The sequence below is a fragment of the Macrobrachium nipponense genome, chromosome 30 (assembly GCF_015104395.2).
Source record: "Macrobrachium nipponense isolate FS-2020 chromosome 30, ASM1510439v2, whole genome shotgun sequence".
NCBI classification, from domain to species: Eukaryota; Metazoa; Arthropoda; class Malacostraca; order Decapoda; family Palaemonidae; genus Macrobrachium; species Macrobrachium nipponense.
In genome coordinates, this window is record NC_087218.1 from 16,109,052 (window position 1) to 16,121,600 (window position 12,549).

A 12,549-nucleotide genomic window follows, 5' to 3' on the forward strand; every position below is an offset into this window, starting at 1 on the left:
TCTGCAAGTGTAATAAATTTTCAATATATTTCCTCCTTCCATGGAGATGATTTAGATTTTCCTTTGTTATGGTTGCTCGCTCTTGTTACTGAAATACAAAATATGACAATTTTGAGAAATAGATTATATTCCACTGGCAGTTTCTTGGTATCATATTACCACTGTGGTGAACTATCACTTGTAAAGACTTATTTTATTTTAGGAGAGGTTTTCGAAAACCTCTGGCCATCTTTCAATTCTCTCTCTCAGAAAGTTTACTGTCAACACAATCAACTTGGAATAGATTGAGACGTGTTGCTGTCAACTCAATCAGCTGGATTGTTATTGATAGATCAATCTGTTACTGAAGTATCTTTTGGAAACACTTTGAGTTTTCTAGACTACGGCGTTCAAAAGAGAAAAACCATACATGGATACTGTAATATCTTTTGAAATTCCTCCTTACAATGGCACATTTCTCTAACAACTTATAATAAGACAATTTGTGGAAACCTGCAAATATTTAACTGCAAATCAGGTACTCAATATTATTTTTTCACTCATATTTCCTCTGTAAGGAATAAAGAATGTACCTATATACCTTTACCATGCTAAAGAAATGTTGCAAATAATAACAAGGAGAAGAATGACAGTAATCATGATAGTAATAACCACAAAATACTGCAAAATAAAATTTTTGAGCTCAATGGGAAAAACAAAAGGTACAAAAAGCATACAATGAATGAACAAGCAAGCTTTTTATTGTTGAGCTAACTGTAATATCACATTTATTTTCCATAAATATTTACAAGATAATTATATTTTGAAGCCCAGAAGCAGCAACCTCCAGTGTGCACAAAGCAGCAAGGAAAGTTTTGGTTCGATTGAATCAGATGCAAAAAATTCACAATGAAACCCAAGACTTTGAGAGGCAAAAACAAGAAAAAAAGCAAAGGTTATCAAAATTACATTAGTGTTCGTTAACAAATACTACTGTGAAAATGGTTGCTTCTGAAGAAATCTTTTTCCAAAGGTAATTTGGTGCAACGGCAATGATAAATATGCTTAAGAAAAATGAGAATGTACATGAAATTCAACTAAAAAAGAAATATGATGTGCTGTTGGAGTATTCATGTCTAGAAGAACCACTTTGCTTAGATTTACGCTTTGGTTTGGATGTGACGTCTGAAAAAGTGCTCGGTGTCATTTAGGAACTACGAATGTTTTCACCTTTTCTTTTTGTCGGATGGGGGTGGGGCCAAAAACAAGCAATTTTGGAAGGGTGCAAGGCAGACCACACATGATGAAACTGTGCGTGTACAAGACAGTGTCGCCATGCATGTTGTTCTGCAATGACTCCTTCGAAGGGAAGAAAAGAAGAAGAAGAAGAAGAAAAAAAAGAAGACTGAAACCCCCAAGGGCACTTATGCAGACATAGGGTCAATAAATTGGAATTTATTGCCTAGTCTCAAGCTTGGGTCTTGTCCGTCGCCCATTGCTGTTGTGAACACTCAGTTGTCGTGACGCATAGTTTTCTTTCTGTACTTCCTTCCCCAGCTAATTTTATGGCACTTTGAAAAATATAACAACTCTGACTTGATTGTCAAAATTCAACAGTTGAAACAAAATAAGGCTAAAATTCAGTTTACACATTATATTCGCTTAAATATTGTAAACATATAGGAAAATATGAAACATTTTCTTACAAACCTGAAAATGTTCCAATAAAATAAAAAATGTAGACATTTAAGTAACATACAATGTCTCATCATCATAAAAACTATAACACAACCAAGCACCACTTGAATAAACAAAGCTAATACCTAGGCCCTCCTTATCTAGGTCAAGGGAGCCCAAAATGGGGCTGGGCTACTGGCTGAGTAAGCTGGTCACAACACATCGGGGCCGAGCCGTCTGTCCTGGGCCAGGCGAAGCGAGGCCGGAGACAGAGACTCTTTCAAAAGTGCAATCTGCTGTCATTTGTCGAGAGATGTCCCTTTATCTCAACAAACAAGAGCAGAAAGTTTAAAAGACCAAAAACTGCTCAAATGTACATAGCTTTATCTACTTCTATATTAATATATGTATTTAAAAACTGAATAAAAAATATATCCCTTCATTAAGTGTCTATAGTAGTATAGTAGAAAATGAAGCTCATAACTTACGTCTTCATTCTGTTTTCATTGCATAATCATAATCATTATTTATATAAAAATAAGTAAAGTGAGCATGCGATGCTGCTTACAAATGTTATGATTAAAAGATCATGTATCCACAAAACACTTAGACTACGACCTATATTACTGGTAAAATTGAAATCATCACAGCTTTAAGCCCTTTTGATACAAGTATATAGAAACACTGGAGAATCAGTCATAAGGCAGTCAACATCACAGGTTAAAATGAGCACTGCTGGTTCACATGAAGAACCTTTCGTTGAGATTTATGGCAAAACCACCTCAGTCAGTCAGTTAAAAGCTGCAGTTGGCATTGAACAGAGTTAATGATTTTGGTGCTTGCCATAAGCTGCTTTATGAAATCCTTTTACTCTACAACAGGCATATAGAATTTGTGATCCTTCGTCTCATGGCCTTTTTTGTAGTTTGAGGATCGAGTCTCGAGTAAAGATGCAGGACATGGCGTAACGATTTGCCATTCACCACGTCTGGTTATGGTTGCATCTCTCCAAGGATCATATTCAGAATGGAAGGTAATGGAAGATGAATTTCCGCGACCTCGGGCTACACGCTGTTGTTCGACTCTGTTGGATTTGGTCATTTGTCGCTGTTCTGTGCGACTACTACTGGACATCTGTCGCTGTTCAACTTGATGTTGGTGGTTGGCTGACCATTTTCGGTATTCTTCTTGACTGCTACCTGCCATGTGAGAAGAATGTCCAGCACCTCTCGTAGTGTCTGTTTTTGCGCCTCCTCTTAAATCTAGGGCATCTGCCTGCCGTAGAGATGAGGCCATTTCTTTAGTAGTAGCAGAAGACTCCAGTTTAGAATCTAAACTAATATGGCTGGCAGAGGTTGACTTGTGAATTGCACTTGATTGTTTAGTGGTATCCATTGCGGTGTACGTATCTTCACCAAGGGAGAAAGATGACTGGTGGTGATGCTTACGCCCAGTAGGAGTAACAGGACTAGCACCAGGTGGTGGGGATTTCATTTTTGCTGATCGACTGACTGAAGCAGATGCTGCTACTTGGCTTTCACTAGTGCTGGAAGATTCTAATTTAGCCTCTGCTGATGAAATATTTCTTTGTTCAGATGTTTTTACACTTGTTGCTCGAGATTCAGCACGGGAAGCTGATTTACTTTCCCTTGTTTCTCTGGTAATAATCCTTGTGATTTTGCGACCATCTGCAGTGTAAGATTCAATTGTTTGTACATCCCTTTTGTTGTTGGAATCTGTTTTTGCTGAGCTAGACTTCTGAAGTGATGATGACTCTTCTGATTTTGTAATAGCAGTGTCTGCAGCTGACCTTAGCACAACTGTATCTCGTCTAACCTTTGAAGAACTATCTACTTGTCCACCAACAGAAAATCCTTGCACTTTCTGTGACTCGGCTACATCATGTCTAACTTTTGAAGTAGTCTCCATCTTTCCATCAACAGAAAAGCCTTGTTGATCTCTCTGTGAAACAACAGCATCACGTCTAACTTTAGAAGTTGTTTCTACACTGCCATCAACAGCAAATCCTTGAACCTTTTGAGATTCAATTCTTCCATTGACTGTTGTCTTTTCAGTTCTTGAACTTGCAAATTCACCCTCCATCTTCAAATTGTCCTCATGTCTTGTTGTTGATGCCCTACTACCCCTACCCTGAGCTGATCTGCGACGTCCCTCAAACTCTCCTTCCATTTTAAGATTGTCTGGGTATCGTTTTTGCGGAAGACGTTCACCAGCTCCTGGGCTCCCTCTTGGACGACTTTCAAAGTCGCCTTCTGGATGAAGGTTATCAGGATATCTCTTAGAAGGTTGTCTTGAACCAACACCTGGGCTGTCTCTGGGTCGTCCTTCAAAAGTGCCTTCCATTTTCAGGTTATCAGGATATCTTTTTTGGGGCAATCTTTCACCAGTTCCAGGTTTGTCCTTAGAAGGACCATCAATATCTCCCTCAAGTTTGAGATTGTCTGGATGTCTTTTCTGTGGCAGACGCTCTCCCTTGCCTGGTGAACCTCTGGGTTTGCCTTCAAAATCACCTTCCATTTTTAAATGATCGTCATATTTAAATGGTGAACGTCTCTCACCAACTCCAGGTAGGTCCTTTGGTCTTCCTTCAAAGTTACCTTTAACTGACAAATTATCTTTTGGCTTTTTCACATCGGCTCTGTCTCCTTTTATTGGACTAACATTCGGTGAGCTTCCGTAGAATTCACCCTCCATTTTAAGATTGTCTTCGTGCTTTTTAATTTGGGCTCTTTCTCCTTTCACCTTAAAGGTCTCGTTTCTCTTTACACCATCCTTATTTGGAGTACTTGTTCTCTGGAATCCTTCATGTGAACCCTCTAATTTTAGATGATCTTCATGCTTTCGGATTTCAACACGTTCTCCTTTAAATGTTGCCGCACTCTTTCTCCTTCCTTCAAAAGTGCCCTCCATTTTCAAGGATTCCTCATGTTTCTTAATTTCAGCTCGTTCACCTCTTGTTACAACTGTTGATTCTTTAGATATGTCTAATTCACCCTCTAACTTTAGATTATCCTTGTGCTTTTTTATTGTAGCTCTTTCACCCTTTGCTACAGCAGTTGTACGGCTTCCCTGGAAGTCTCCTTCTTGCTTGAGGTTGTCTTTTGGTCTTTTAACTTCAGCCCTTTCACCTCTTCCAGTAACTGAAGATTTTCTTCTACCTTCAAACTTTCCTTCCATTTTTAATGAGTCTTCATGTTTCTTAATTTGAGCTCTCTCACCCCTGCCAACTGTTTCCTCTTTGACAAATGTCATATCTCCCTCAAGTTTGAGCGAGTCTTCATGTTTTTTAATAGCAGCACGCTCACCCCTTATTACAGATTCCTTTCTTTCAATGGACAAGTCTCCTTCCATTTTCAGGTTGTCCTTTTGTCTCTTAATTTCAGCTCTCTCTCCTCGATGAACCGCTGACACCTTTCTACCTTCAAATTCTCCTGTAGTTTTAAGAGTATCTTCATGTTTCTTTATTTCTGCTCTTTCTCCTTTCGTGGCAAATGTTTTCTTTGTTACTTCAAGATCACCTTCCATCATGAGGTTATCGGCATGTCTACTGATTTCAGCTCGTTCCCCTCTGACAGCTGCTTCTTCTCTGGTGAATGTCATATCTCCCTCCATTTTAAGTGTATCAGTGTGTTTTACAATTTCAGCCCGTTCACCTCTTACCTGTGCAGTTGTCTTTCGTCCCTCAAATGTTCCTTCTAATTTGAGGGAGTCTTCTTGCTTCTTTACTGCTGCTCGGTCACCTCTCAAAACACTTTCTACTGCTTTTCCTTCAAAAGTGCCCTCTAGTTTAAGATTATCTGGGTGTTTTTTCACAGGGGCTCTCTCCCCAGCAGGAGCAGCTTCTTTAGGTCTGCCTTCAAATTCACCTTCAGTGCGGAGATGATCAGGATGCTGTACTACTGATGCTCGCTCTCCTTGCAAATGCACCTTATCCTGTACTCGTCCCATAAATTCTCCCTCCATGTGTAAGTTATCACTGTATTTCTTGATCTCTGCACGGGCTCCTTTGTGCATTTTATATTCATCCCTTTGCAGTGTTTCCAGGTGATACTGACCTTCAATTTTAAGGTTGTCAGACTGCTTGACTATATCTGATCTCTTTGCTTGATACAACTGGTAATCATCAGAGGTCTGGGTCTTACCAACAAATTCTCCTTCTTGCTTTAAGTTGTCCTCTTGACGATAGACTTCACTTCGAACGCCTGAAACAACAGGATAGTCATAATGGGTACTTGATTTTCCAATCCATTCCCCTTCAACATGCAGATTATCTTCAACTCGTTTGATCTGAGCTCTTTCTCCCACTGGCATGCCATTATGTTTAGGAGACTCAAAGTCTCCTTCCATTTTTAGATTATCTGGATGTTTCTTAACTGGAGCACGTTCTCCTCTAGGAGCCTCTCCAGGTGATGGAGCGTAGAAGTCACCATCCATGCGCAGGTTGTCAGGATGTTTTTTGACAGGTGCACGCTCTCCAAGTGGAGCTTCCTCTGAAAGGGGAGCATAAAAATCTCCATCCATTCGCAAGTTATCAGGGTGCTTCTTAACAACTGCTCTCTCCCCTTTTGTTATACGCTCTTGTTCCTTACCAATAAATTCCCCTTCCATTCTCAGGTTGTCTTCTCTTCGAACTATATCAACTCTCTCCCCTTTGACAACTTTGTACTCTTCTTCTTTGCCAACAAATTCACCAGTTACTTTTAGATTGTCTTGGTGCTTTTTCACTTGCGCACGTTCACCTTGAGGTGCTTCTTTCTGGGTAGGAGCATAGAAATCACCACCCATTTTCAAGTTGTCAGGATGCTTTTGCACGGGAGCTCTCTCAGCCTGTGGTGCACCTTCACGTGGTTTACCTTCAAAATCACCAGTCAGCTGAAGGTTATCTGGATGTTTCTTCACTGGAGCTCTTTCTCCAAATGGAGCATCTTCACGTGGTTTTCCTTCAAAGTCACCCACCATACGTAGGTTGTCAGGATGCTTTTTAACTGGTGCCCGTTCACCTCTTGGAGCTTCTTCAGGAGTTGGGGCAATAAAGTCTCCATCCATTCGCAAGTTATCAGCATGCCTTGTAATGGATGCTCTTTCACCTTTTGTTACTCTTTCATATTCTTTACCAATGAACTCTCCCTCCATGTGTAGATTGTCTTCACGTCTAACCACTGCAACTCTTTCTCCACGTACAATTTTATATTCTTGTTCTTTTCCATGGAATTCCCCTGTCATTTGAAGATTATCTGCATGCTTTCTTATAGGTGCTCTTTCTCCTTTTGGAGCTTCACCAGGAGAAGGAGCATAGAAGTCGCCATCCATTCGAAGGTTGTCAGGATGTTTCTGCACGGGAGCTCTTTCAGCATAAGGAGCATCTTCTCTTGGCTTTCCTTCAAAGTCACCAACCATTCTGAGATTATCAGGATGTTTCTTTACTGGAGCACGTTCACCACGTGGAGCCTCTCCTGGAGTTGGGAAGCATAGATAAGTCACCCCATACCATTCTTAGATTAATCAAGGAATGTTTCTGCACAAAGGAGCTCTTTCCAGCATAGGGAGCATCTTCTTCTTGGCTTTTCCTTCAAAGTCTCCTACCATTCTGAGATTAATCAGGATTGTTTCTTTCACTGGAGCACGTTCACCACGTGGCAGCCCCCTTCTCCTGGAGTTGGAGCATAGAAGGTCAACCCCATCCATTCTTAGATTATCCAGGAATGTTTCTGACAGGAAGCTCTTTTCAGCATAGGGAGCCATCTTCCATCTGCTTTCCTTCAAGTCTCCTACCTTTTCTGAGATTATCAGGATGTTTCTTTCACTGCAGCACGTTCACCACGTGGAGCTTCTTTCCTGAGTTGGAGCATAGGGAATCACCATCCCATTATTCTTAGATTATCAGGATTGTTTCTTGCCACGGGAAAGGTCTCCTTTCAGCAAGGGACCATCTTCTCTTGGCTGCCTTCACAGTCTCCTCCATTCTTGAATTAGCAGTGGATGTTTCTTCACTGGCAGGCAGAACGTTTCACCCACGTGGAGGCTTCTCCCAGGAAGTAGGAGCATAGAAATCTCCCATCCATAGACGAAGGTTGTCAGGATGTTTTCTTGAACTGGTTACATTCTTCGTTGACCATATGGTGCATCTTCTCTAGGGTTTACCTTCCAAAGTCACCAACCATTCCTGAGGTTATCAGGATGTTTCTTTTTTACTGGAGCAAACGTTCACCACGTGGAGCTTCTCATGGAGTGAGCATAAGAAGTCGGCATCCATTTCTTAGTATCAGGATGTTTCTGCACAGGACTCTTTCCAGCTAGGGAGCATCTTCTCTGGGCTTTCCTCAAAGTCTCCTACCATTCTGAGGTTATCAGGATGTTTCTTTACTGGAGCACGTTCACCACGTGGAGCTTCTCCAGGAGTAGGAGCATAGAATTCTCCATCCATTCTTAGATTGTCTGGGTGTTTCTGTACAGGAGCTCTCTGAGCATATGGTGCATCCTCTCTGGGTTTCCCTTCAAATTCTCCAGCCATTTTTAGATTATCTGGATGCTTCTTAACAGGAGCTCGTTCTCCTCTTGGTGCCTCACCTGGTTTTGGTGCATAGAAATCACCATCCATTTTGAGATTGTCTGGATGCCTTTTAACAGGCATTCTATCTGCAAATGGAGCTTCTTCTCGTGGCTTGCCAGTAAAATCTCCTACCATTCGCAAATTATCTTCTTGTTTCTTAATGGATGCTCTTTCACCTATTGTCACTTGCTCATGTTCTTTTCCAATAAATTCTCCCTCCATACGTAAGTTATCTTCCCGTCTGATTACCTCAACTCTTTCTCCTCTTATGACTTTGTATTCCTCCTCTTTTCCTTGGAATTCTCCGGCCATTCTGAGATTATCAACGTGCTTTTTGACTGAAGCTCGTTCACCTTTAGGAGCCTCACCAGGAGTAGGAGCATAAAATTCTCCATCCATTCGAAGATTATCAGGATGCTTTTTAACAGGGGCTCTCTCAGCATATGGTGCATCTTCACGGGGCTTTCCTTCAAAGTCTCCTACCATTTTCAAATTATCAGGATGTTTCTTTACTGGGGCCCTTTCACCTCTTGGAGCTTCTCCAGGTGCAGGAGCATAGAAATCGCCATCCATCCGAAGGTTGTCAGGATGTTTTTGAACAGGTGCTCTCTCAGCATATGGTGCATCTTCCCGAGGCTTTCCTTCAAAGTCTCCTACCATTTTCAAATTATCAGGATGTTTCTTAACTGGAGCACGTTCACCTCTAGGCGCTTCACCAGGAGTAGGAGCATAGAATTCTCCATCCATTCTTAGATTATCAGGATGTTTCTGCACGGGAGCTCTTTCAGCATAGGGAGCATCTTCTCTTGGCTTGCCTTCAAAGTCCTGCCTACCATTCTGAGATTTAATCAGAATGTTTCTTTTACTGGAGCACGTGTCAGCCAACGTGGAGCTTCTCCTGGAGTAGGAGCATAGAATTTTCTCCCATCCAGGTCTTAGATTATCAGATGTTTCTGCACGAAGCTCTTTCAGCATAGCATTTCTCTGGCTTGCCTTCAAAGTCTCCTACCATTCTGAGATTATCAGGATGTTTCTTTCTGGAGCACGTTCACCACGTGGAGCTTCTCTGGATAGCATAGAATTCTCCATCCATTTCTTGATTTATCAGGATGTTTCTGCACGGGAGCTCTTTCAGCATAGGGAGCATCTTCTCTTGGCTTGCCTTCAAAGTCTCCTACCATTCTGAGATTATCAGGATGTTTCTTCACTGCAGCACGTTCACCACGTGGAGCTTCTCCAGGAGTAGGAGCATAGAAATCTCCATCCATACGAAGGTTGTCCGGATGTTTCTTGACTGGTTCTCGTTGACTGTATGGTGCATCTTCTCTAGGTTTCCCTTCAAAGTCACCAACCATTCTGAGATTATCAGGATGTTTCTTTACTGGAGCACGTTCACCACGTGGAGCTTCTCCTGGAGTAGGAGCATAGAATTCTCCATCCATTCTTAGATTATCAGGATGTTTCTGCACGGGAGCTCTTTCAGCATAGGGAGCATCTTCTCTTGGCTTGCCTTCAAAGTCTCCTACCATTCTGAGATTATCAGGATGTTTCTTTACTGGAGCACGTTCACCACGTGGAGCTTCTCCAGGAGTAGGAGCATAGAAATCTCCATCCATACGAAGGTTGTCAGGATGTTTCTTGACTGGTTCTCGTTGACCATATGGTGCATCTTCTCTAGGTTTCCCTTCAAAGTCTCCTACCATTCTGAGATTATCAGGATGTTTCTTTACTGCAGCACGTTCACCACGTGGAGCTTCTCCAGGAGTAGGAGCATAGAAATCTCCATCCATACGAAGGTTGTCAGGATGTTTCTTGACTGGTTCTCGTTGACCATATGGTGCATCTTCTCTAGGTTTCCCTTCAAAGTCTCCTACCATTCTGAGATTATCAGGATGTTTCTTTACTGCAGCACGTTCACCACGTGGAGCTTCTCCAGGAGTAGGTGCATAGAAATCTCCATCCATTCGAAGGTTGTCAGGATGTTTCTTTGCAGGCTCTCTCTGAGCATATGGAGCATCTTCTCTGGGCTTTCCTTCAAAGTCACCAACCATTTTGAGGTTATCAGGGTGTTTCTTCACTGGTGCACGTTCTCCTCTTGGAGCCTCTCCTGGAGTAGGAGCATAGAAGTCTCCATCCATCCGGAGATTATCAGGATGTTTCTGGACAGGAGCTCTCTCTGCATATGGTGCATCTTCACGTGGTTTACCTTCAAAGTCTCCAACCATTCTGAGATTATCAGGATGTTTCTTTACTGGAGCACGTTCACCACGTGGAGCTTCTCCAGGAGTAGGAGCATAGAAATCTCCATCCATACGAAGGTTGTCAGGATGTTTCTTGACTGGTTCTCGTTGACCATATGGTGCATCTTCTCTAGGTTTCCCTTCAAAGTCTCCTACCATTTTGAGGTTATCAGGATGTTTCTTTACAGGTGCTCGTTCACCACGTGGTGCCTCACCTGGAGTAGGTGCATAAAAGTCTCCATCCATTCTGAGATTGTCAGGATGTTTCTGCACGGGAGCTCTTTCAGCATAAGGAGCATCTTCTCTGGGCTTTCCTTCAAAGTCTCCTACCATTCTGAGGTTATCAGGATGTTTCTTTACTGGAGCACGTTCGCCACGTGGAGCTTCTCCTGGAGTTGGAGCATAGAAGTCACCATCCATTCGAAGGTTGTCAGGATGTTTCTTTGCAGGCTCTCTCTGAGCATATGGTGCATCTTCTCTGGGCTTTCCTTCAAAGTCACCAACCATTTTCAGATTATCAGGATGTTTCTTTACTGGAGCTCTTTCACCTCTTGGAGCCTCTAAAGGAGTAGGAGCATAGAAATCACCATCTACTCTAAGGTTATCAGGATGTTTCTGAACAGGAGCTCTCTCAGCATATGGTGCATCTTCACGAGGCTTTCCTTCAAAGTCTCCAACCATTTTGAGGTTATCAGGGTGTTTCTTCACTGGTGCACGTTCTCCTCTTGGAGCCTCTCCTGGAGTAGGAGCATAGAAGTCTCCATCCATCCGGAGATTATCTGGATGTTTCTTAACAGGTGCTCTTTCTGCATATGGAGCTTCTTCTTTTGGTTTTCCAGTAAAATCTCCTACCATACGCAAATTGTCTTGCTGCTTTTTAATGGTAGCTCTTTCTCCAATGGTAACCTGTTCATGCTCTTTTCCAATGAACTCTCCTTCCATGTGCAGATTATCTTCTCTTCTAATTATTTCAACTCTCTCACCACGAACCATTTTGTATTCCTCTTCTTTTCCTTGGAATTCACCAACCATTTTCAGGTTATCAACATGTTTTTTAACTGGAGCTCGTTCACCACGTGGAGCTTCACCAGGAGAGGGTGCGTAAAAGTCTCCATCCATTTTGAGATTATCAGGATGCTTTTTAACAGGGGCTCTTTCAGCATAAGGTGCATCTTCCCGAGGCTTTCCTTCAAAGTCTCCTACCATTCTTAGATTATCAGGATGTTTCTTAACTGGAGCACGTTCACCTCTAGGAGCTTCTCCTGGTGTAGGAGCATAGAAATCTCCATCCATACGAAGGTTATCCTGGTGTTTCTTTCCTGGTTCTCGTTGAGCATAAGGTGCATCCTCTCTTGGTTTCCCTTCAAAGTCTCCAACCATTTTAAGGTTATCAGGATGTTTCTTGACAGGTGCACGCTCACCCCGTGGTGCTTCTCCTGGGGTTGGAGCATAGAAGTCTCCATCCATTTTGAGATTATCAGGATGCTTTTGAACAGGAGCTCTTTCGGCATATGGGGCACCTTCACGGGGTTTTCCCTCAAAGTCTCCTACCATTTTCAGATTGTCAGGATGTTTCTTGACTGGAGCACGTTCGCCTCTTGGAGCTTCCCCTGGAGTAGGAGCATAGAAATCTCCATCCATACGAAGGTTATCTGGGTGTTTCTTTCCTGGTTCTCGTTGAGCATAAGGTGCATCCTCTCTTGGTTTCCCTTCAAAGTCTCCAACCATTTTAAGGTTATCAGGATGTTTCTTGACAGGTGCGCGTTCACCCCGTGGTGCTTCTCCTGGGGTTGGAGCATAGAAGTCTCCATCCATTCTAAGGTTATCAGGATGCGGGGTTTTGACAGAGCTCTTTCGGCATATGGGGCACTTCACGTTTTCCTCGAGTCTCTGCCATTTTCAGATTGTCAGGATGTTTCTTGACCTGAGCACGTTCACCTCGTGGTGCCTCTCCTGGAGTTGGGGCATAGAAATCGCCATCCAATCGAAGGTTATCTGGGTGTTTCTTTACTGGTTCTCGTTGACCATATGGTGCATCTTCTCTAGGTTTCCCTTCAAAGTCACCAACCATTTTAAGGTTTT

At 42.5% G+C, this 12,549-nt stretch overlaps 1 protein-coding gene across 1 annotated transcript in view; it reads right to left on the reverse strand.

Moving 5' to 3' along the window:
- Positions 1–722: 722 nt before the first annotated feature.
- LOC135202320 (uncharacterized) overlaps positions 723–12,549 on the reverse strand; it is a 90,693-nt gene continuing 78,866 nt past the window's right edge. Inside the window, 8 exon segments of the mRNA XM_064231667.1 lie at positions 723–7,141; positions 7,719–7,769; positions 7,957–7,999; positions 8,002–8,294; positions 8,559–9,185; positions 9,187–9,329; positions 9,331–12,327; positions 12,329–12,547. Of these exon segments, the coding sequence (XP_064087737.1) occupies positions 2,524–7,141; positions 7,719–7,769; positions 7,957–7,999; positions 8,002–8,294; positions 8,559–9,185; positions 9,187–9,329; positions 9,331–12,327; positions 12,329–12,547 (8,991 nt within the window). The 3' untranslated portion in view covers positions 723–2,523.